General features: G+C 38.5%; 2 protein-coding genes across 2 annotated transcripts in view; both read left to right on the forward strand.

Annotated features, from left to right (window-relative positions):
* The window catches only part of inppl1b (inositol polyphosphate phosphatase-like 1b), an 18,770-nt gene extending 11,341 nt beyond the window's left edge, over positions 1-7,429 (forward strand). The window contains exons 19-27 of the mRNA XM_082177478.1: positions 1,411-1,497; positions 2,273-2,380; positions 2,522-2,610; positions 2,720-2,807; positions 2,981-3,136; positions 4,199-4,280; positions 4,402-5,200; positions 5,319-5,434; positions 6,295-7,429. Of these exons, the coding sequence (XP_082033604.1) occupies positions 1,411-1,497; positions 2,273-2,380; positions 2,522-2,610; positions 2,720-2,807; positions 2,981-3,136; positions 4,199-4,280; positions 4,402-5,200; positions 5,319-5,434; positions 6,295-6,388 (1,619 nt within the window). The 3' untranslated portion in view covers positions 6,389-7,429. The remainder of the gene's footprint in view (positions 1-1,410; positions 1,498-2,272; positions 2,381-2,521; positions 2,611-2,719; positions 2,808-2,980; positions 3,137-4,198; positions 4,281-4,401; positions 5,201-5,318; positions 5,435-6,294) is intronic.
* Positions 7,430-11,301: 3,872 nt separating this feature from the next.
* LOC309504387 (P2Y purinoceptor 4) lies at positions 11,302-14,798 on the forward strand. The gene is made up of 2 exons (XM_082177455.1): positions 11,302-11,752; positions 12,253-14,798. The coding sequence occupies exon 2, from the start codon at positions 12,255-12,257 to the stop codon at positions 13,347-13,349; it is 1,095 nt and encodes a 364-aa protein (XP_082033581.1). The 5' UTR covers positions 11,302-11,752; positions 12,253-12,254; the 3' UTR covers positions 13,350-14,798.
* The last annotated feature ends 10,298 nt before the right edge of the window (positions 14,799-25,096 follow it).

Here is a 25,096-nt window from a genome sequence, read left to right on the forward strand (position 1 = left end):
ATGAATTTTGTAAGCATGTACCACAAAAGGGGAAGCGTTGATAAGAACAGAGATGATAGAGTTGAATGAATAGACTTTGAACTGATAGGTAGGACTTTTTGGCATGTCCATTAAAATCTAAGACCTGCAACACCTGATATTAAGATGCGTTTTGATTGATGGGATCACAGGTGGACGAGGGAGACAGTTTACACCTGGTGTTTTAAGTCTCTTTTACAACCACTTATGTCCTTATTTATTTGAGGGGAGGGTCAATCTATGGGTGGGTAAATATATGGGCTTTTTCAGATCTTTCGATCTAATTGATGAAATAAGTTTGATGACGGGAAAAACACAAGGAGAACAGAAGCTGTCATTTTTGCTCTGATAGCCGTAAGACCACACCGAACGCTGTGAGTGTGTGTTAGAAATCAGGAATGGTGAGAGAACATTGCGCTTGGTACGTTTTTCGTCTCCATACCAAACTTGGGTCTTCAGCCGACAAAGTTTAAATCCCGTCTGGCTAGTGCACTTCCCATAATGTTTACGCATTCTCAGTAGACGGAGAATCGTTTTTTTGGAGGGGTTGTTCAATGCATTTGACCACATGATCAAAACATTCTACAATACACAACGAAAGCATTCCGGTCGAATGCGTTTTCGACTACCTCTGGAAGTGGACGAAAGTGGACAAGCTCAAAGCGTTTTAGACCCTGTTTACACCTGCATTTACCATCGTCCACTTGTAAGGGTGCTTTCACACTGCGATTGCCTGGTCCAAATCATAGTTTGTTTGCTCTCCCCTCCCCCTGCCCACGCTGAATTGGGTTCAGATTATATTATTTGGGTCTGAACCGTGGTGCTTTTACATCATAGCAGCAGCTACCCCTGTTACTTTGTAACAGTGATGGAGGATAATGTGGAAAAGAGAGAGAATGGTTGCTTACTGATGTTCTGTTGCTGGTTTATGTAATAATGAAACATGACTGACATGAAACATGAACCAAAACAAGACTGACAGTTTATGACTTCTCCCCCTGAACTTTCCCTTGCCCAGTATCTTGCTCTTGCATTGGCTGTAGGTTGTCACCGATGTATTTTCCAGTCAAAATACATTTCACACTGCAGGACTCTGAGTCGCAGACAAGTCCAGATATTTATCATGCTTAATATCTCACTGGCTTCGCAATGGATTGGCACTTTGATAAACTCACTTTGATCATTCAGATTGCGTCTTTGATAATACACATTAAGCAATGTGAACAATGGTAATAAGCACCGATTTGCCTCCTTTCAGGCACTGGTCGGCGATTTCCACAAAAATGCTGGCGAATAAAAATCAGGGCTAGTGTGTACCTGGCATAACTGGCAACAAATGCATGTAGTAATAAAACAAATATTTAAAATTGATTGTTTGGTTCTGTTCATCAGGATGCACAGACGACATCTTCACTAGTGATCACTCTCCTGTTTTTGCAACTTTTGAAGTCGGTGTAATATCACAGTTTCCAAGAACAGGTATGGAGTCTTTTCAGCTTGTGTCTCTGATAATGCCGTTTTTGACCTTTAGGTCATTTCATAACTCAAGGAGTTATATTAAGGGTTGCTGATCATGCATTTCATTAAGGAACCACCATTTCCCTTTACCACTAAACACATATTTTTCAAGGCTGGTTCATTTTAACATGAGAAAGCCCTAAAACTATTTAAGCTTTTAGAAAACAAGGGTTAGTGGACCCAAAAAGTAAATTTCTGTCATTAGTTACTCACCCTTATGCCATTCCAAACCATATTATAAACACAAATAAAAATATTTGTTATCTGATATTAGAGCTCAGAACAATCCTCAGTGGTTCTCGCATCAAGCAATCACATTTTAGCATTCATTTACCATATTTGATGTGTTCGTTGTATGTTCTTTGATCAGTGTTTATTGAATAAAAGACTAAATTAAATCTGTTCTTTTATAACCTCTTTATGAACCTTTTGACACATCAAAGTTTTACTGTAATGGACTTTCAATTGAGGGACAGAAATCTCTCACATTTGATTAAAAATAACTTCATTTGTGTTTCGAAGATGAACAAAAGTCTTATGGCATTTGTAACACTTGAGGGTGAATAAATGATAAAGGAATTTTATTTTGTTAGGTGAACTATCCATTTTGCAAATACACATCAGTTATCAAAATAGAACGATTTTTTTTTATTTTTTTTGTTATATTTATTTACTGTTTCACTTATGATGTGTCATATCCATGTCACAATCCTTTTTTCCATCTCTGTGGATGTAGACTCAGGTTCAGAGAGAGCCAGCATTGAGCTGGACGTGATTGAGGCCATAGTGAAAACAGCTAGCAAGGCCAAGTTTTTCATCGAGTTCCACTCCCGCTGTCTAGAAGGTATAAGGTATCTTTTGTGCAATCAGGCTAGCGATCATGCATTGCTTTGTTGCTAGTCTGTTTCCTTTTGAAATGTCAGGAGATTGTGAGATAATTGTGACAGTTCTTTTTTTATGACTTTTTGCTTCTCCTTCTGTTTAGAGCCTCGCCGTTCTGCCGAAAATGACTCACAGTGCTGTGAGGTGCCAGGGTTTCTCAAACTTGGCTGGTCTTCTAAACAGTTTCCCAAGGTTGTGATGGAGATAATTTGGCTCAGTATGATCATTTGGAGCTATTAATAAGGATTTGACAGTTTTGGTTGGTAAATCAAATATCTCTTTTGCCTCTCCTTTTTCTCAGTTCCACCCAGTTCTCTCAGATTTAGAGCATCTCCGGGATCAGCACTTGCTGTTGTCTGTGAAGTCAAGTGACGGCTTTGAGTCATATGGTAAATGGTCAAGCTCATCATGTCTGTTTAAATTAAATTTCTCTGAAACAGTGGTTTGGTTTTTAGAAACCATTTCCTTATAACAAACTACATAACACATACTTTGTTCTTTGGCACTTTGTTGAACTCATTCTTGTCATATTGATTGAATAATGGGAATTATGCCATTACAGGCGAGTGCTGTGTACCTCTTCGCTCGGTAACAGGGAAATCATCGGATCCATTTGAGACATGCTTGACTCACAGAGGAGAGGAGATGGGCTCTATTCGAGGACGAATCAGGGTATATGTACCACCAGACCGCCGAAAGATCCGGGAAAGGGTCTATGGTGGGTTAACCACATGGCCTTACAATATCACTTCTTCAAATATGCCCTGGACATCTTTTCCCCTTAAATTTCTTCCTGCTTTAGTTCCTCCTCTGCTTTGGATCTGTTTTTACTTTTCTATCTACCATGGCTTCCTCTTTTGGCTCCCTGCTGCCTGATCTTGTCCAGATGCATCCTGACCTTCACTGAAATATGACTCTTAAAGTGATGCACACAAAAAATTAGGGGCCCTATTTTAACGATATAAGCGCATGGTCTAAAGCACAGGGCGTAAGTTTACTTAGGGCGTGTCCGAATCCACTTTTGCTAGTTTAACGATGGGAAAAATGGTCGGCGCGCCAGGCGCATGGTCTAAAAGGGTTGTCCCTATTCTCTTAATGAGTAATGGGTGTGTTTTTGGATCATTTACGTGCGTTAAACCAATCAGAATCTCATCTCCCATTCCAGTTTCACTCTCGCCATGGCAGATTCGCTATTTACATGACGGAATTTGATAGTGGAAAGACCGAAGCCGTCTCCAGAGCGCAGACGGAACTGCTCGTGCGCAAGTTAAAAATGCCCAAGCAGGCCATCTACGGGACAAGTCGGATTCCACCATATCTTTATGTACACAATAATAATCTTTTACATTGTAATCCTTTTATTTTAAATATTTGGCATGTTTGTGTGCTGCTGTGCGTCCCTTTGTGTTTAATAAGCAGAGTGTACGCGTGTTGTGGACCCGCCTATAGGCGCACATTACTAACGCGCTCTTTAAATAACAAAAAAAATATTGCGCAGTCTATTTCTGTTGCCTCAAAATAGCAACGTGCCAACAATGCACCAGAACACACCTCGTTTTCAGACCAGCACGCCCATGGGCGCACAAATGCATTTGCTATTTAAACAACGTGGCGCAGGACATGACAATGATAACTGCGTCAGACTGAAACTAGTAAAAAATACTTGCATCACGCTTGGCGCTGCATTGGGCCGGGTGTAAGAAAACATCCAGTGGCTCTGCCACAGACGTCTACAAAATGTAAACAGTTTGACACAATGCATGTCTTCTGCACATTACAGAGTGGCTCTGTATTGAGAAGGATGAGAAGGAAATGACGAAGGACCAATTGTCTCGCCCTTCGTCCTGTGCATTCCCAACCCAGTGAGTTAAAAATGAGCCCTAAGCTAATATTGTTTACTTCATCTATGGTAAAGCATTTTTATTCACACACTTCCACTATCCTTTTCCATTGGATGACTTACACTTCATGTTCCCACTATAGAGCACCATCAGCCCCGTATATGGCAGCTCCAAACAGCTACACCAATCCTGCATACTTCATCTTTGAGGGGTTGCCTGTGTTGCAGAGAGTCGAAGAAATTCCCTCATCCAGCAAAGACTCACAATTAGTACGGGCCAAAGACAGCGTGATACAGCTCCCTAGAGTGACTGGAGGTCACAGCCATGGCAAAAGGTCTGCTCGGAGATCCGACTTCACAGAGATTGATATTCCTGGCTCCTTAGCACCCTATAAACCATCTTGTGAGACTCAAAATGAACTGTCGTTGACTGCGTCCTCTTATCAGCTTTTCCCAGGTCCAGATGTTCCTAATACATCCCCAAATCAAAGACACACCACTTCCTCAAATCCATCTTTACAGTTAGAGTCCCATAAGATTAATATGAGACAGGGTCCAGTTTTGTCAGTCAAAAAACTCACAAACTCCTACATGAACCATTCTGTTTTTTCCCGGGACATACAGACACCACTAAAAGAAAAAGTCAGAAAGGACTATCACAGGCAAGGCAGGCCCATGCCAATGCAAAATGGACCAAAGCTAAACCCCTATGTGTCCACAAGGGTTCCCGTCCATGAATCCTCTGTACCCTGGATTGTAGAGCAGCCAACAGCTTCAGGAGACAACTCACTTACAGCTCTCCAAATTGCTAAATCACTAAGTGAGGTGGATTTTCAGCCAGTAGACCGAAAGTACCAATTTCATGAAATGTCGTCTCAGCAAAGGCATCATGGTTATGATTACGGTTTAGCTAATGAAAGAAACTACAGCTGGGAGAAAGAGGTGAGCTGGGTAGTTTTCAGTTATGGATTATGTTGTTCAGTAAACCATGTAAATATGGACTTTAGGATTAGCTTTCTGGTTTAGCTTTGATAAATACAAAGCCAATGTGTGTCTGCAGGTGTCAGTCTTACATGGAGCCCCAGAAACAGTGCGGGAGCTGCTCAGTACTCTGGGTTTGCAGCGTTACACGCTGGACCTCAGCCGCAATGGTTGGGATGATCTTGATTACTTCAGGTAAGGTTGATGTTGATGTGATGTGGTGAAAATTTTTAAATAGATTGTCTTCCTCATTTTCTTCTATTCTCACTGCTTTGTGCTTTAAGCCCGGTTCACACGGGACGATTTTAAAATTGTCGGCAGATTTTCCAAACCTGAGAGACCCCACACACGGGGATAAAAAATCACGGGTCTAACAGTTTTGGTCGTACAGTGTGTGGTGCACAGCCACACGGCAAAATCAACACATCACACACGAACCGATTTGACTCCCGAGCATTCCCAGATCAGACGGGAAATCGCGCAAAATACCTCGAGATCAAACGTGACTTCAGAGTAAACAATCATGGCGGACGAAGAGGATGCAGTGGCAATAGTTTGTAGTTTGTTTTTAACCAAAAAAAAACGTTATCAAAATAAAAGGCGATGATCTCTGACGTCCACCGGACTTTCTGGTGCGCCATGCCGCCGACTGTTTTGATTATATTTCCCGGTGTTTCCTCGCGCCTCGTCACCTCGCTTTCTGATTGGCTACACTCCACAGTCCACAGGCTGCGTGCTCGGGGGACACCACACACGAGAAGAAATCGGGCCAAATAAATCCAACATGTTGAATATCCCCGATTTGAGATCGGAGCGGTCCCGACGTCCGTCCGAGCAGACGAGAGCAGCCTTAACACACCACACACGGCAGGAATATCTGATCAGATTATTTTACGATAATCGGAGCATCCTTAAGATTGTCGGAAGGGGTGAATCGGGGCTAAAATCGGCCTAATTATCCTGCCGTGTGAACCAGGCTTTAGTTAATGACTCTAAGCAGCAATGGTGCTTTGTGAACAAATACGTTGCCAAAAGTTTGTTCTTTTGTCCTGCAGTGGTATTACAGAGGAGGAGCTGTGTACAGCGGGTGTGTCCAACCCATCTCATCGACGAAGAATCTTGGAGAACCTTCCCAAGATCTGGGACTGAACACAAAGAGCCTGAGAGACTATCAGGTGTCATATCAGGAGACTATCAATGACAAGTTCAATATTTGCATTCCTAATACATATCTTTTTTTACTCTCCTTTGTATTATAAATTGAATTCCTTTCATAATAAAGCTGATCACATCAAGTGTTCATTCTGTCCCTGTGGTCCTAAACATACAGTGTGGAATAAACTATAGTCCAATACATGCTTCTAACAATCCAAACAAATCTAATATATCACTAAAACACATCTTTAATTGTTTATTCTATGTTGGGCGTCTTGATACTTATACGTAGATACTGTGTATATAATAGCAAAGTCATATCCTTGTCTTATCTAAGCATTCGTTGTGAAATGTTACTTTGTGATTCAGTACCTTGTCAGGTGACTGTAACACAGCTTGCCTATATCCCTGTTTTGAGCCTAGTTCCTGTATTAATTCACAAGAGAAGATATACTACCTTCTAAAAGTGCATAAACCAACTGTTTGCTAAAGGAGTCAGCTGGTCCTTTTAAGAGGAATACCTATTTTACTGTTTACCCCAGGGATTTAATTGCTGTTCTCCCCTTTACTTAAGGAGATAAGCTCATGGAGGTTTAATGCTTACTTGAACAAACATTATGATTTCCAGTGTAGTCTTACATTGCTGGATCAACTGTAAATATTACCTTCAAAATCAGGTAACAGAATAATAACTGTTCACATTTGTTTTCTGACCATTGAAAGTGTAACCTGATTTTCCACAGAGATTGAATACAAACTGTAAAATTCAGTGTGTACATGCCATTTTATTTGCTTTTTATTCTTATCAAACTATGAAACTATTAAGGCAAACTAGCTATGCTCTAATTTATGACGTAACTTGATGTTAAGTGCATTCTCCCACCTCCACAGTCCTTTCCTCTTTTTAGCCAAGTAGTGCTTTATATTTGCATTTGTATATTTGTAATTTGATAAATTATGCAATATTATCTTTGGATTATAATGATGGTTTGTAAAGTCACAGAAAAAAGTGATTAAAGGGTGTTTTTGAATCTATGTCAAATTCTATTCAGTGTCGATATTTGATCATCTTTAAACTTGAACAAATATGGTACAGAAGGTTGTTTGCAGAAACAGGATCTTTGAGGACTATGCTTGCATTGGGGTAGTAGTAATGACTCAGACATATCAAAGTGCCTGTTTACACCTGGTCACTTCATGCGTTTTCTGTGATCGGATCGTGAAAAGGCCGTGTGTAAACGCATTCGAGGCAGATTTAAATACGATCGCTCAAACCACATCAGGACGAAACAAGACCAGTCTAAAGCTACGTTCACACTATCAGTCCAATTCCGATTATTTGTATATCCAATTGGAATCTGATCTTAAATTATTGACGTCCACATTGGCTACGTTCACACTGTCAGTCCAAATCCGATTATTTGTGTATCCGATTGGAATCTGATCTAAAATGATTGACTCATGAAATTATTGACTATTGAAATATTGTGTATCGCAACTGTTCAGACCCGATTTGTGTCCATGCAGTTATTTCATTTTCCCGAATATCTGCATTGGTTTTTATGGCAATGACGTTGCGTTGGAAGGAATATGCATAAAACAACAACAACCGCAACATGGAGGGGATTGCAATAGAGATACATTTTACAACATGACAATGTGTAGCCGCCGCGCTGGACTATTGCGTCTTATTGAGGCAGCACTTTTTTTCCCCGTGCTGTCGTCTCCGTCGGTTTACAAACATGTCTCCATTATATTGTAATTTTCTGCTCGTCTGGCACTTTGGAACAACACAGCACATATATGGGTGTAGCTTGAAACAGATTTGTAAAAATCACATGAAATGTGATTTTTTGCAGTTCATACTAGCTAGCCTATCTGATCGGATTTCAATCGGATATGCACAAAAATCGGATTTGGACTGACAGTCTGAACGTAGCCATAATATGGCAAGCCGTTTTAACATTTAATCATTTAAACCGACTAGTCTCTATTTTCATGCTACTAGTACTTATTTTTTAGATACATCTATTCCATTAAGTACTAGTACTTATTCATTAGCTACTAGTGCTTATTCTTTAGGTACTAGTGCCTATTCTTTAGATACTAGTGCTTATTCTTTAGGTACTAGTACTTATTCAATAGATACTAGTACTTATTCATTAGATACTAGTACTTATTCATTAGATACTAGTACCTATTAAATAGATACTAGTACTTATTCATTAGATACTAGTACTTATTCATTAGATACTAGTTCTTATTTATTAGATACTAGTACTTATTCATTAGTTACTAGTACTTATTATTAGATACTAGTACTTATTCATTAGATACTAGTACCTATTAAATAGATACTAGTACTTATTCATTAGATACTAGTACTTATTCCAATAGTGACTAGTAACTATTCTTTTGTTACTAGTAACAAATAAATTTTTTTGCCATTGACTTCTATGGGGATCTGTCATTCAGATATCAACTATTCAGTTCTGACTAGTATGTATTCCAATTGTGACTAGTACATATATATTAGATACTAGTAGTTATTTATTAGGTACTAGTACTTATTTTTTAGATACTAGTAACTATTACTAGATACTAGTATGTATTCAATAAACACTAGTACTAAGTCATTAGATACTAGTACCTATTAAATAGATACTAGTACCTATTAAATAGATACTAGTACCTATTAAATAGATACTAGTACCTATTAAATAGATACTAGTACTTATTCATTAGATACTAGTACTTATTCAATAGATACTAGTACTTATTCATTACTAGTACCTATTAATTAGATACTAGTACTTATAAATTAGCTAGTACTTATTCAATAGATACTAGTACCTATTTATTAGATACTAGTATTTATTCCGAATGTTACTAGTAAGAATTTTTATTTTACTAATCACAACTGCTTTTTTACTCGTCTTATGTTATGACTAGTCAGAACGGCCACTGGATAGTTCAATTAAAAATCTTACTAGTAAAATAAAAAATCTTACTAGTAACATTTGGAATAAATACTAGTATCTAATAAATAGTTACTAGTATCTATTGAATAAGTACTAGTAGCTCATTTATAAGTACTAGTATCTAATTAATAGGTACTAGTATCTAATGAATAAGTACTAGTATTTACTAGTACTAGTACATGTCCTAAAAATGTCCAGAGACATATCATAGATAGACAGAGAGACAGACAGACAGAGAGAGAGAGAGAGAGAGAGAGAAAGAGCTGGAGAAAGTTCAGCATGAGTTCACATCCTTGTGTGCTCTCTGTTGGAGAATGCATCTTTGAGTCTGGTCATTACGTCATCTTAGCTTATCACAAATACACTACTTTCTTTCCACTCTCTCAAAAAATTGTCCTTCCAGTGGTTTGTGGCTGATCTTGACTCTTTCTATCTATCTGCTTTGTCATGACGCAAATGAAAGTGGGTGGAGAATAGGTGTGTATTTTGCACTCGCTTTCCTGACTCCACCTGTCAGTCATTCTATTATTATGTAGGCCAGAGATGAAGAGTGAATCTTAACTAGCCGTATTTCCGGTGACCAGTTCACATTACATTACTGAGTCATTGTCCCACTCAAATTCCTGTACAATTTATGCACTTTCTCGTAACTCCCTCTTGGACTAACCATCAGGTCAGCATTGCAGAGGAAGTGGGTCTTACTGTACCAACACCACAAACTAATCTAATCTCCCCAGCTTTCACACAGCTGATATATATATATAATATATATATATATATATATATATATATATATATATATATATATATATATATATATATATACACACACACACATACATACATATATATGAGTGTATATATCATGCAATATATGATATATCATGTGAGATACGTAAGATATATCATGCAATATATATATATATTGGATGACACGACGTAAATTGTATTTTCATATTATTTTATCCTTGGTGTCAGCAATATAGGCTACAAGGCTACTAACGCATCCTGATATAAGTCAAATGGATTTGAAAACAATACAACAGATTACTCGATACACAAACTACTCAGTTTACTGCAGCCAACATCATAAAGCCATTGTGTGAATATTCAGTGTGAACTTTAACTCAGAGAGGCAAAGCATAAAGAGTGTTATGGCACTCTAGCAGATAAAGGTCTCTCTTGCAGTAACCTTGCAGCTTTCCATACATTTGCTCTTCAATGTTCATGGTAATCTGCCCTATCTAAACAGTAAACACAGATCATATTATTTAGTATTTACCATCACATCTGTGTAGTCTGATATAAATGTGTGTGTAACTGATTATTTTGAGTGTAGGCCTATATGTTGCTAAAGAATCAGTTCTACCAAATGAGCATTAGCTTCTGTGATAAGATCTTGCACTTGACCAACCACTCATTGGTCAAATGGGAATGTGTTTTAACTTTTTACTAAATATAAAATGTAGTCAACAAAACAAATAGCCTGTGCATAAACTCCCCTAGAATGCTTGGGAAACAAGTAAAACATTTTTTTTTTTTTTTTTTTTTTACAATATGAGAAATACTGACTGAAAAATACTGTCACTTCTTTGGAATTGTATTACATTATTTAGGAATGTGTACACACAAATGCTCATTTATGTCACATGGTGCTTGCTAAAAGTTAAATAAAATAAAGGAAGTATCATAAAACCATCTAAAATATCCTGGAATTAAAAGATTAAGAGTGTCAAATGTCTGGAGTTGCTAGTATAAAACGGAAAGACAACAGCACCATGTTTGCTTTGGGTTAAAGTCCTATAATTTACCTTCAAGGATTTTATCATAAAAACTGGGCTGTATCATTTATGAGAGCCAACATGTTTAAAGGGCATGAGATGAGCTTCGACTGTAAATTACGACTGTCTGTTTGATGGGCAAAGATGGCAGGAACTGATAAGGCGAAGGTATACTGTATCCCACTGAGGTGTTTTCAAGCGATTCACCTCTCAGATATAGAAAAAGGGGAGTTCCTCGTTAAAAATCGAAGATTTCTAAAACCAGCTTATTTTAATATTGTGGTCGGTTTCTCGTGGTATTTAGGAAAGCTGATGAGATATAAAGCAATACCTGTCAAACCTGAACGTTGGTGGATTCGTCTCGCTTCTCGGAGGGTAGCAGGGAGAAACTAAATTTGGCGCCGATTCCCCGCCCCTCAGCTCACGCGCTCACCAACTCTAGCAGGACCATATCAACTCGAGCGCTCCGAATCCGATAAGTCTGGATCCCTAAATCTCTTAAACAGGCTGAATGTTTTTTAACCATTAGCGTCAAATTATCTACGTTCGTGTTTTGACCTGTGAAGGGACGTTTACCTTGTTCAGCTGAGTGAACGGTAAGTTTTAGTGTGTGGAAACAGTTCCGCGTGCTCCCCTTTCTCTCTCTGTATTTCTGAAAGATTTACCCATCATGTGTCTTATGTGTACAGTTGTTTTCGTTTGTTTGTTTTTGTATTTCGTTTTGCAATTTATTATTAAGTGTAGGCTAATGTGTCTGAGACTGGGGATAGTTTTACAATATATTATTTCGGTGCTAAACTCTGAGTTAATTTGTTTCGGTATGGTGTTTGACTATTGTTTTAGACCTAAACGTTAAAATGTTAAAATGACACTTGTGAGAACAAAATAGTTTGTTCTTTGTTGACACTTTTAAGTAGTTCATTCATGTTGATTTTATATGTGTTGACAATGTGAAACATTGCTTTGAAATCTGTTTTACATTGCTTTACAATGAAATCTGTTTTATCATGTGTTTACCTAGGCTATAATATCTTCTAAGTTTCTAAAATTGCTTTAAATATATATATATATATTTATATATATTTTATTTTAACAGAAATGAATTCATTCTCAAGGGAAAGTGTCTCAGGGAATTTGTCCATTCCTTCCACCACACTGATACCGATGTCTTCCAAGGAAGTGAATTTCAGCTGTGTCTTCAATGAGGAGTTCAAGTATATTCTGCTCCCTGTATCATACTCACTGGTGTGTTTCCTGGGACTGATTCTGAACTCTGTGGCTCTGTGGATGTTTATCACTAAGATGAGGCCCTGGAAACCCAGTACAGTGTATATGTTCCACCTCGCCCTGTCAGACACACTCTACGTGCTCTCCTTGCCAATGCTCATATACTACTATGCAAACCGCAGCCATTGGCCTTTTGGTGTTTTCCTCTGTAAGATTGTGCGGTTTCTTTTCTATGCCAATTTGTACTGCAGCATCCTTTTTCTCACTTGCATCAGTGTGCACCGCTACCTTGGCATCTGTCATCCCATTCGTACTCTGACTATGGTGAAGCCACGCCATGCCCACATGGTCTGTGGTTTTGTCTGGACGGCAGTGATAGCCTGCTTGGTGCCCAAGCTGATTTTCGTCACCACTTCTCAGAGGGGCAATGACACTTTGTGTCACGACACCAGCCGCCCAGATGAATTTCACAACTATGTTACCTATAACTCTGTGGTAATGGTGCTGCTGTTTATTCTGCCATTTCTGGTCATCATGGTTTGCTACTGTTTAATGGCACGGGCCCTTTGCCAACCCAGAAAGGGCCTGTCCCAAAGTCAACAGAGTTCATCCCGGAGGAAGTCCATTAAACTTATCATATTGGTGCTGGTTGTGTTTGCAATCTGTTTTGTACCCTTCCACATCACTCGTTCCCTCTACTACGCCTACCGTATTCTAGACGCAGATTGCAAGTCCCTTAATATCGTCAACTTTGCTTACAAAATTACTCGCCCTCTTGCCAGCATGAACAGCTGTTTGGACCCCATCCTCTACTTCTTGGCAGGGGATCTCTACCGCTCTAAACTTATAAGAGTTTTCACTAGGCAGACTCCGAACACTCGTTCTACAGCGTATGTACATGAAAACAACATCGGACTGACCTTTAAGAACCCAGATGCCCAAGCCAGCAATGAGTCGAGACTCTAGACCCACATACCCAAACATTTTGGGTAATAATTTCAAAATCTGTTCTGAAAGACTGCCTCAAATTGTAGAATGTGTTCTGTCAAAATCCATGTCTGCTAAGTCACACGTATACCCAGAAGAATTCAGAACAGACTCGTTGTAAACACTACAGCGTAGATAAAAGTGAAGGAATCTCTTTGCAGAAAGGATGTGGTTTGCTTCCTTTGTGCACTCCTAATGTTTTTCCCATTCGGTATGATTGCTGGTAATGTAGTTCAGAGAAAACTTCAGCTCATAAAAGCACTGATGGCCAATCACTCCTATGGTTACTTGTAATGTTGAAGTTCCTCACTGTTGTTCAAGGACAGAACTTGGCAGTGTTGCGGATCTGTCAACACTGAAAACAAAACCCACTCTATATCCCCAGAGATGGACTCTGGCCTTTGACTGTTACTACAGAAATGCCAGCACAAAGCCTTTTGTGTGTTCTGTTATGGCTGAAGGTCCTATGGTTGGAAATAAAGGTGCTGTTAAAATGTCATTTATTTGAATTAACCCGAGAGGTTGGAAGCCTTTTGAGGCACTTTTTTAGTGAAAAGGTGAATGGTTGTGGGGGAGGCTGAACGTCAAGCTGCAGTGCAGATATCCCCTCTTGGCCTGCTTCATTCCTCGTACAGCTGTTTTTGTCCTTTGGAGGAGAAGATCTACAGCTGTGTTGTACATGTGTTTGTGTGTATTTGTGAGTAATTGCATAGCAGGGCTGAATGAATAAAATAAAAAGATGGAAGAAATCAGATCCGTTTTGGCGTAGCGAAGAGTACCACCCCCTCCCCGGATATAACCTCTGTGGGAATGTTTGTGAGTTTGTGCATTTGATTATTTCATGTTTAGTGTTGTAAATATTTGGTGACATTTGTCTGGTTACGGTATTTGTTTAATTTCAAATTGTATTTACATAATGTGTTTTGTATTTACATTGAAGTGACTGAGTTTCCTTGCATATTCCGTTCATTTTATATGCCCCTCTCTCTTACAAAAAACTAAACAAAACAATGACTAAATAAAATAAATCAAAAGGAGAGACTATACCACATTTTTGCAAAAAAAAAAAAAAACTTGTATACATAATAGTCTATTTTATTTAGAACATGCTACAAATGTGTTGTAAAGCTGATCATGTATGTTGTCTTCAGTGTGTTTTTTTATACTGCAAAACAGTTCCCACTTTAAGATTTAAGTTATTAATGGATGATTTACAATTTCCTTTTTTAATAGTTTATTGAAATGCAAATTTCTTTTGTATTTATATCCAACCATATATTCTTTAAAGTAGAAGATTGTGGGTTTCATTTAAGGACACTGTGCAAAAGTTATAATTGCAATAGTTATAATTAAATATATTTTTTTCTATTAAAAAATAAACAAATTTGTAATTGATTTGAAAAGTGAATACTACTATTTTATGCTTAGAACAATTAAAAAAGACATATATTGTAACATTTTGATGTTGTCATTATTTATTCTTGTTTTTTTTTTGGAGAGATTGTGAAGGAGGAGGGTAGGTTTTGGGGCTCTCAGGGAAAAGCTTCATTTCTATTTCTTTTGGTCAGTAGAGGTCCCCAGAGCTGTTTTTAATGAGTGCGTGCATGGACTTCATATCCTTAAGATCTCCGACCAATGACTTTGACTATGATAAATAGACCTGTTGGCTGCTGCTTTTGTTGTGGGGTTGTTGAGGTCATGAATAGTTTAATATGCACAGGACTTGGAGAGTTCATGTCCCCCTTCTTTTCTTGCACTACAATCCCTGAATATACGGAAATAAATGTAATCAAATAAGCCAAAGCCAACGTACACAATACTTGTTGTATATAATTAAGGAAATTTGCCAAAAATGATGACTGTGGCCTAAGTTTAGTCTGATGGGTTTCATTTTAAAAAGGTGGAAAATTCTAAACCATTGAAAATCGCTGTGAAAAATACAATGAAATCCAAACAAACAAGTGTTTGAGTGTTGCCAATTGCAAGTTTTGTTTTTGAACTGCTAAGCCTGCTTTTTTGTAGTAAATATCTCTAAAGTGTAGTTATATGTTTTTGTTAAAGAGGATGGGTGATATTCTAAGACTAATAGTCATTTCTCTCTAGTAGTCCTAATCCCCCCCCACCCCCCCTCCTCCTCCTTCTCTTTCTCTGTCTCAACTATTTCATCCTCTCATTCTTTTGCAGGGCCCAAGGACATGGGGTTGGGAGCACTGCGATACAATACTCATAAAAGACATTGAACAATAAAAAAATATAACTGCCGGAGAAGCATGATTTATCCTCATCAGTTTTAGCAATAAGTAACCTTTATGTGTCTTATTTGTGCTGTGCACAGAGGTAAAGGATTGCTACATAGTCTAAAAAGAAATGATCTCTCTGGTCACAGAAGCATGTTCTGTGTTCTGCATGACAATAATAAGGTAGATGTTCATAATCTATGAAACAACAATACAAAAAATTGTGTGTATGTATATATATATATATATATATGATAAACCTCTTCAATTGATATTCCTGTAAACCCTGGCTTGCAGTTCATTGTGTTTCTTTTAGGAAGAGATTACGTATGATCATTAGGCAGCCAATCATGTCTATCTAAAAGGTATGGTGAAAACAACATACACATTTCTCTATAAACGATTGTGTGAGTTCATTGCCTTTTATTTTTTACATACATAAAGCAACATATAAAATATATATGCAGTCAATAACATTTAAACAAAAACATGACAAATAATTTAAAAAATGTTCATGTTAGCATTAATGCTTGAGGAGTTATGGTTGTGCTTTCCAGTCATACAGACATTCTGTTTCTGCCTACTGATCCGTTCTTTTAATAAGGAAACTGTTCAACTTGGGATGCATGATGACTTTACTTTCACGGTCTCTCTGCTCTGTTGTTTGTCACATTCGAGAATAAACGAATGATTTCAAGGATGTGGACAAGGACTGAGATGCTGAGAGTGAAGAGGAAGAGTGACATAAAGAGGAAAGAAGTTCATTACCCAGCTGAAAAGGAGGCAAATGGCTTTCATAGTCACCATGGGAACAGGGCTTTCTGTCCCTGACAAACCTATAATAAGGTACTTCACCGGCCTAAACACAATTATTGCATGCTAAAAAGGGAAATATTGCTTTCCAATGTAGAAGGTAGATATTGATTCACATGGGTGTTTGAGCAGACATTCAGTGTAAAAATTTTATTTGCCTCTTTATTCAGATTTTGGCCACATTAAAATTTCCGCAAGAAACTTTTCTTAATCCTGTTACCAAGTTGACATCAGAGACAAAGCATAGAATGAAGGGGGAAAATCTATAAGAGCAATTGTGTAGTTGTTTAAATATTCATTCAAGGCTAAAACCAAACAATAATGTGAAACAAAATGTGAAATTCACAATATCTCTTCTTTGCCATGTGTTTATGCTCTCAGAAATTATCACACAAAATGCAAAGCCATCAGCAATAAGTATATATATATATATATATATATATATATATATATATATATATATATATATATATATATATATATATATATATATATATATATATATATATATATATATACATATATACACACACACACACACACACACACATACATACATACATACATACATACATACATACATACAGATAGAGTAATGAAGGACTGGGGCACACAGAGATTTGTGAAATAAATGTGGTTAACAACATCAAGTTCTCACTAATAAAACTAAAGGAATCATGAATTCAGAAATCCAATTTTTGGGATTTCTATGTTATTAATTCAGGAAGAGATGATATATATATATATATACTGTATATATACACTATATATAATATTACTATATTATTACTAAATAATATGAATATAACTGCTTGATTACATAATTATAAATGTGAAAGAAAACAACAACAACAACAACAGTAGAATGCTTTTATCTATGAGGGTTTATAAAAAGATTCCAGAAATAAAAGATTTTTAGAATTTAAACAAGTACTTATTCAAATATTTACATTTATTAATTTACAAGTGCATGAAGAAATCTATATGATTTTAACACTATAAAATCTGTGAAGTGTTTTAAAGAAATCACAGTATTTTGTATTTAAAAAAAAGTGCCTGCTCTGTAATGAGTGATAAATTGTTAATAAAATCTTAGCCCGTATTCTTTCAGAGGGTTACTGATCAATCTGCTCCGGTGCAGCAGGGATGCAGGAGGCTTACGGCTGCGCTGGAGGCCCGTCTGCATGTGGCTGATGATCACACACATAGAGCTGGGAGCTATGTGTAAGGGTTACTGGGGATTAACACAGCCCAAATCAGCTGGGCCACCCCAACGTAGGCAAATTGTTTTAAACCCCATTACAGCAGCCACACTATTTCCTTCTTATCAAGCCCCCTGCAGCTTCTCATTAATATTCCAGATATATGGCCTTGCACTCTGTATCATTGTCTATTAATGAGACAGATAATCATTCATTCAATTATTAGACCGTCAGCCCACGGCCGTGCCCACCGGGTTAGCCTTGTTTCTCAGTCGCTGGGCAGGCTGGAACAGAGGGGTGCCAGTCAGGAGGTGAGGTTGATAGCAGGGATTACACCATATTAAAGCCTTTAATAAGACAAACAGCTCAGGAGAGTTAATGCAGAGAAGGTTTTGGGAGACCAGATATCTGGCTTGTGTTTTTTTATGTGGAGGCTCAGCGTGCTTAAGGCAAGAAACTTTTGAACAAGAAAAAATTCCTGAGTAAACAGGAACAGCCAGCACTTTTTAACTAATGATGATGTGACTTGTGCATTGATGTGTAGTTCAATGAATCCTTTCTCATCTGAAGGTTGACCCTGACCTCTGTTGGTCAGAAGCTGCTGAGAGATCAAGTGCATTGTTGATTCCTGCTGAGCAGCCCAGATCTGTTCTTCTGCTGCGAGGGCAACCACCTGGGCCACGACAAACTACCGAGGACAGTGATAAGCGTCCGTTAATTGACATACACACAAGTAAGCATACATCAGAGAAACCAGCAAGTCTGCTCACTCTCCTTGAATGAACTTCACTTCTGTTTGCACCAAGCTTTTGCTGTTAGCGTAAGACGGTCTGACGCGGTCCGAGAGGGTCAAATGAGAATGTGGAAAAGATAGGAGGTGAAATGTTAACAAAATCATAGAAAATCCTGAGCTAGATAAATTCCTTCATTTTAAATTAACAGAGGCAGCCGCGGCAGGGGAGAGCTTTGTCGCCGGCCCATTTTCTCGGCACAAGGCGCACAGTCCCGGGGTCAGCAAAGTTACGAAAGTAATTAAAGCGGCTTGATTCACCGCCTGCTGCAGAGAAAAGAAAGCAAGCTGTCATTCTGATTTAGAAAAATAAATTACAATTTTAATAAAGGGGAGTGGGATGGGGGTGCTATGCTGTCTGGGAGCTTGCTTGCTTGCTTGGATGGGGAAAGGTAACAGGAGGGGGTGGTCTAAGGGTTTCTAGCTGCCTACTTATCAATAGTTGCAATTTTTTGAAACCACATCGGTATTACATTGCGGAGGCACAAGTGCCCTTAAAAAAAGAAAACCCGGGGAACATTAACATACTGATTTCATGCGCGTGGCAAAGGGTCTGTGCCAATATCAGAGAGGACTCAGCACTCCTATTGTCTGCTAGAACTCTGGTCTCCTCTGATATGAAAATTCAATTATATTATAACTAGATCTCCCGCTGCGTTTTGACAGTCAACGGTAGCATTTTGCCAGCTGCATCAGTGTGGGGGACCAGAGGGTCCTGATAGCGCTGAGGCAGCCTTTCAGACATTGACATGTTTTCGGGGGACAAGATTACTTAAATGTGTCGCATTTAAGGAAGGAGAGTTAATCTAATGCATTGCCATTATCTCTCTCAGGTAATTCCAGTACCACCCCCAATCTGCGTGTTTACGTGCATGCACATCCTCTCATATTCCCAATTACACTACACTGCCATCAGATTCTTCGCAGTCTCTCTGCTCAGCACAAAGCATGTTTATTTATTTTTTATCTAGTCATTGCCTGTAAATAAACAGGAAGTTTTGGCTGACGGGAATCGTTTTCTCAGTGGCAAGCAGTTTTTAGGTGACAGCTTTCATGGCTCTCTGAGAACTCAAGTTATTCAGTCTGAATGCCTTGAGAAGTGAGTTAAGTTGTCATTGAATTGCTTACATTCATTAATTCTTTCACACAAGAGGAGCAGAGTGTGGAACTGTACCTTGTTAAAATGTATTGAGATTTTAAAATATATTGCTTCCCTGATTTAACTAATCCCCACTGAGAAGGATTCTCAAAAAGTGACTTTAAAGAGCAAAACTCTCTGAACTTTTTACAATTCCTTTGCAGCATTTGCTTTCACTACCGACTAGAGGAAGACGAATCATGTTTGTATGTTTATCACATTTACATTTACATTTAGTCATTTAGCAGACGCTTTTGTCCAAAGCGACTTACTAAATTAAGCAAGTCATCGTGAAGAGGCAAAAAACAACGCAAGAAGTGCTCAAAATACGAAGTTCAGGCATTATTCAGAGTAGCATAAGCCCGATAAGCGAGAATTTACAGAAAAAAAAAAATATATATATATATATATATACACATATACTTTTTTTTTTTTTTTTGAGGTTAAGTGCTCACGGAAGAGAAGAGTTTTCAGCTCTTTTTTGAATGTTGTCATGGATTCTGCATTCTGGATGAGGGTGGGGAGATCATTCCACCAGCATGGAACTGTGAATGAGAATGTTCTGGAAAGTGATTTTTTGGCTCTCTGTGATGGGACCACGAGACGTCGCTCGTTGACCGATCGAATGCTTCTGGTAGGGATGTAGACTTGTAGGAGTGAGTGAAAGTAGGAGGGAGCTGAGCCTGTGACAGATCTGTAAGCAAGCGTCAGTGCCTTGAACTTGATGTGAGCAGAGATAGGTAGCCAGTGCAGTGAGATGAACAGAGGAGTGACGTGGGCCCTCTTGGGCTCGTTGAAGACAAGACGAGCTGCAGCGTTCTGAATCATTTGTAGAGGTTTAGTTGCACATGATGGAAGTCCAGCCAGAAGTGTAATGTTTTTTTTTTTGATCCCCTTGTCATTGGAAATGAGATTAGATGTTGTTCTTATAGTGTTCCAGGAAACAGCTAAGACTAGTCTTACAACTTAGTCATCACAATTTTTTAAAGACTGTTTATAACTGTTTCAAGTCAGTCTTGTAGATTGGTCTAATTTGATACTAGAAAGTTAGACTGATTGCCCCTTGACTCAACACTACTTGGTCATATTAGTAGTTAAGACACAAAAGGGCTTAACATAAGGGCTACGTTTATGCAACCGTCCCCAGGTCAGCTTAAGGCTTTAAAGGGATTGTTCGCCCTAAAAACATGTTGTCATTACAACAGAAGTCAGTAGGGTCTAGTGTCATTTTGGCCCCTTTACTAACTTCAATTGTATGGACAAAAGCAGTCAAAATATTCTACAAAATATCTTCTTTTGTGAAGTTGAGGATGAGTAAATTAATTTTCATTTTTGGGTAACTATCCCTTAAGATGTGATGGTTATATTTGAAAGTATGAGTTTTAGAGGGATAGATGAAGTCATGGATGGATGGAGAGAGAGAGAGAGAGAGAGAGAGAGAGAGAGAGAGAGATCACAAAGCGAATTAGAGAATATTTTGGAGTGTAAATATAGCAGAAATCTTGGAGTTTCTTTCTTTCACTGGACTTCAGTCCTCATTGTGTGTGTGGTTCTATGTCAGAGAGGCCAAGACACAGGAAACGCCCCCCTCTTCAGCCCACAGCCCTGAGACCTGAGAGTGGACCCCCCATTAACCCAGCACACAGCACACACATACCTGCCTCCCCTCATTAGGCTGTGTTGAAGTACATGCTCTCCCAAAAGGAGAATAGAAATCCTAATTAGTATTCTCTGCAGGGCCACAACCATTAGCACTTAATTAGCACAGAGAGCACCCCTCTTTCCGGGTGTTGGGTGGGAAGGGGGGGTTATGTTGAGTACAATATTTCTGCATATTCGCTGTATGCCTTGGCCATGAAGAGTTTTTTGTATTGCACATGTTTGCTTGTGTTTTTATGCACATTTCTGCTCAGTGCCGTATTTCAGCGGTTTCATATGGTTGCATATGGTCTGTTGACTAAAACGGTTACCTTTTCTTTCAGTGGCGTGAAGATAATATAACCATTAAGGATCGTGTCTGGATTTGTCATCATTTGCTTCTATGTTCTAAAACTATGCAATGAATGTAATTGGGTCAGTGACTCTTATTTTTTGGTCTTATCTATTAATTTATTTGAAAATATAATAAAAAAACATTTATATATACAATTCAAATACACCTGTTCTATGATTTTAATTTCAGTATTTTGATCTTTAAAAAAATATATATATATCAGGGTATTACAACTATCAAAAAACAAAACAAAATTATATACCGGTGTGTGTGTGTACATGTATATATGTTTGTATATTTATTTATATGTACAATTTTTGTTTTGTTTTCTCATAGTTGTAACAACCTGATTTATTCTTTATTCTGTTTATTCTTAAAGATATATTTTGCCATGATCTTTTATTATTATTTATTTAATATTTAATATTTGAAAACTTTTTGTCTACAAAATCAAATTCAAGTGGTCCGACCAACATACAGGGGAAAAAACATCATGATACAGGAAATATCACAGTGACAATGACCCCTGTAGACCCTCATGACTGTTTCCAGGTCAATAAGTCTCCTAAAATATCAACTAATTTGACCCTTTTTATTACAAGACAAGGTTAGTTGCAAAATAGCCAACCCCCCTTTCAATTTATTTATTTATTTATGAATTAATAATTAATAATATTTATATGTATATTTGATATGTAGTGCACAGAGTAGGAATGCTGGGGATGAGTTTGAGGGATTTTATTCTCCTTCCCTATTCCTCCTTCAACTTCTTTTAGTCCTCGGCTCAGCCCAGGGCCGGTGCCACCTTTCACTTCCTGAAACTTTAGAGGCGGAAAGCCATCATTTGACAATTTGGCCTGAATGGGGCGGCCAGCAGATTGAATGTCGTTTTCCCACCAGGCTTCTCCATCCAGCGCAGCGTGGAGGGGGTTGGACGAGTAGGATTGGGTGTAATGTGCGGAGTAAAATAAGCTCTTTGATGGCAGTTAATGGTTTGAGATGAGTGCCACTGACATATATTTCCAGGAAGATCTCTCTTTCTCCCTGCAGCTTGCTCTCTCTTCCCCCTACACCCCTGTAAGATCAGACTGGGCCGGCCTCTGCTGTCAAGGCTGTAATTTGCCCCTGATCAATATAATTATGCAATTCTAGTGGCCTCCTCCCGCTCAGATGGCCAGTTTTCCAGGTGACTAATCCCATACTTTAAACCCTTGGAAATCACACAGGCTGGATGCGGAGCACACCTCACAGCAGTCCAAATGAACTTACTTGATTATAGCATAATTACTGGAAAACAAATGTGCAATGTAAGTGGCAGCAGTTAAATTCTCTATTTTTATATTGTATAACAATGTAATCTTAGTGAAACAAAACTGCCCCTGTGGCATGTATGGTAATTATATGCTTAACAGCGCCTGTGGTCAGTAGGGTGTGAATGCGTTGATGGCCCTTAGATGGGGCTAAGGGTGGGGTCATGGTAGTAGTGTTTTTTTTTTATCTTTTATTAATGAAATGAATGATGTCTCTTTGCATAGACAACAAAAATAGAACAGAAATTCTTTACCTCACATATACATAATCATGCAGTCAAATTAATCTATGAGAATTCCCTCTGTTTATGCAAGCCTTCTAATGCCCCAGGTTGCATATTGACAGATGGGTTGTGAGGGCTGTGTTAAATGTCTTTATTAATCTGTGCCTGTCATTTTGACAAAGATGGAAATAAAACACCATTTACTGTCAGGAGCCATCAAGATGATCAGAAAAACAATTAAAGGCTGTAATGGATGAGCACAGAAAGGTCATCATTTATATGGCAAGTTAGGAACACGTTTGCATTGCTTTGGATTGGTACTATGTTGATATGTTGTGTGGTGTTTGCAACTAACTTTTTTTTATTTTTATGATTAATCGTTCAATTATTTCTTAGATTAAAACTTAGTTTTACCCCTGTAACAAGCCCCAGTCCTGCAGCAACCCTGAGCAATAACATTCTGTTTTGTTTTATTTCAGACTCTCTCAGTCGTTTCTCTGTCATACGCCGTGGTGCTTTTCAGGAGCTCCAGGTCAGTTTCCCTACCAAGTTTTGTGGTCTGCCATGTTGTCCATTCTGCTCAGCTATTTAAAAAATGTTGAATATCAACAATGGCTTTCACTGGGGCATTGTCAACTTTTGTATGAAGCAATCTTGGCTGAATGCGATGGTGCCCAGTGCAGGGAGGGCTTGGCTCAGCGCTGAGCGGAATGGAAGACTGCAGCTCGCCTGCCCTTCTCTCTCTCGTCTCGGCTCAAAGCGGCATGGTTTGAGAGTCTTACCCGGCTCTCTCCAGTGGAACAGTATGGAGGACCTTAAATGCAGAGAGAAGGATTGAGAAGAACGACTGTGCAGCGGTGAGTGTCTTTTTGGAAAACTGCAGCTGTGGGCTGGAGTACATTTGGAGGGGAGGGGGGGGGGGGGGGGCTTGTTCAGGGGTAAGGTGGGGGGGGAGGGGGGAGGGGGGTATGCTGTTGGATTTTGTTAGCATTTCAGTTCAGTCCAATGGCTACACAGAGTAAAATGGTTTGATTTAAAAACTTTTTATTAAAACAAATACACTTAACTTATCTGTGAGTATTCCTGTTGTAAAATTAAGTCATAGGCTGTCATTCTGTTGAGTTATTTTTTGTTAAAGCGGTTGTTCTCATTCTGCATCATGAATTAATCATTGGATGATAGTACTCCCTAAAGAATATTCATGACCATTGCCCTATTTAATTATCAGTATTGAGTGTTCAGATTAAACTAAAGACTTCAAACTTCCTAATATTCAGCAAGATTCTAGATTCCAAAAAGTTATTCATTTTTTAGTCACATTTTAAAAACATTAAATGTAGGCTATCATATTGGACCTGTTGAGATTACGATCTCATTTCTTGCCCAATATGTCGCCAGGCAAATTTTGACAAAAAAGAAATAAATCTGTATTATTGATAAATGATGACACAAGCCACTAAAGATATGGATCAGTGCTCTGTCTGTGCCACATGTGGTCTACACGTGTGTAGCTCTGAAAGGTAGTCGAATGTCTTTGTCAGGCAGTCGCCAAGAGGAAGCAGTTAGTGTCTGCGACGTGTCCCCGCCAGAGCAACCGCAACAGCTTGTATCTGCCATTGACATGTCAGTTTCCAGGGCTTTGAGCTGTCAGCCCTACTGCGCCCTTCTCACCCCAGCAGTAGCGAGAGAGCGGAAGAAAGAGTGTGTTTGTGTGCAGGATGGCAGACTGCCATATTAGTGGCAAACGAGTATACATGATAAAAAAAGATAAAGAAAGTAATGCACATTTGTTCTTGAAGGACCCTTTAAATGGGTCATTTTAAGTACTGTTCAGATTACAAAATAACTTGGTCCATCAGGACTTTCCTCCCTGCCAGGTCAAAGCAGAGCAACCAAAGTAATGAGTCTAATAAGTATAAAAATGTTAGTGGACTAAAGCTTTGATGTAATTTTTCAGGATTAACAATTCTTAAATATCATGGACAGTGTCCACCTATAGGGTCTGGCGTAGTCCTCTGT

This window comes from Leuciscus leuciscus, assembly GCF_965113295.1.
Source record: "Leuciscus leuciscus genome assembly, chromosome: 8".
In the NCBI taxonomy this organism is placed as follows: Eukaryota; Metazoa; Chordata; class Actinopteri; order Cypriniformes; family Leuciscidae; genus Leuciscus; species Leuciscus leuciscus.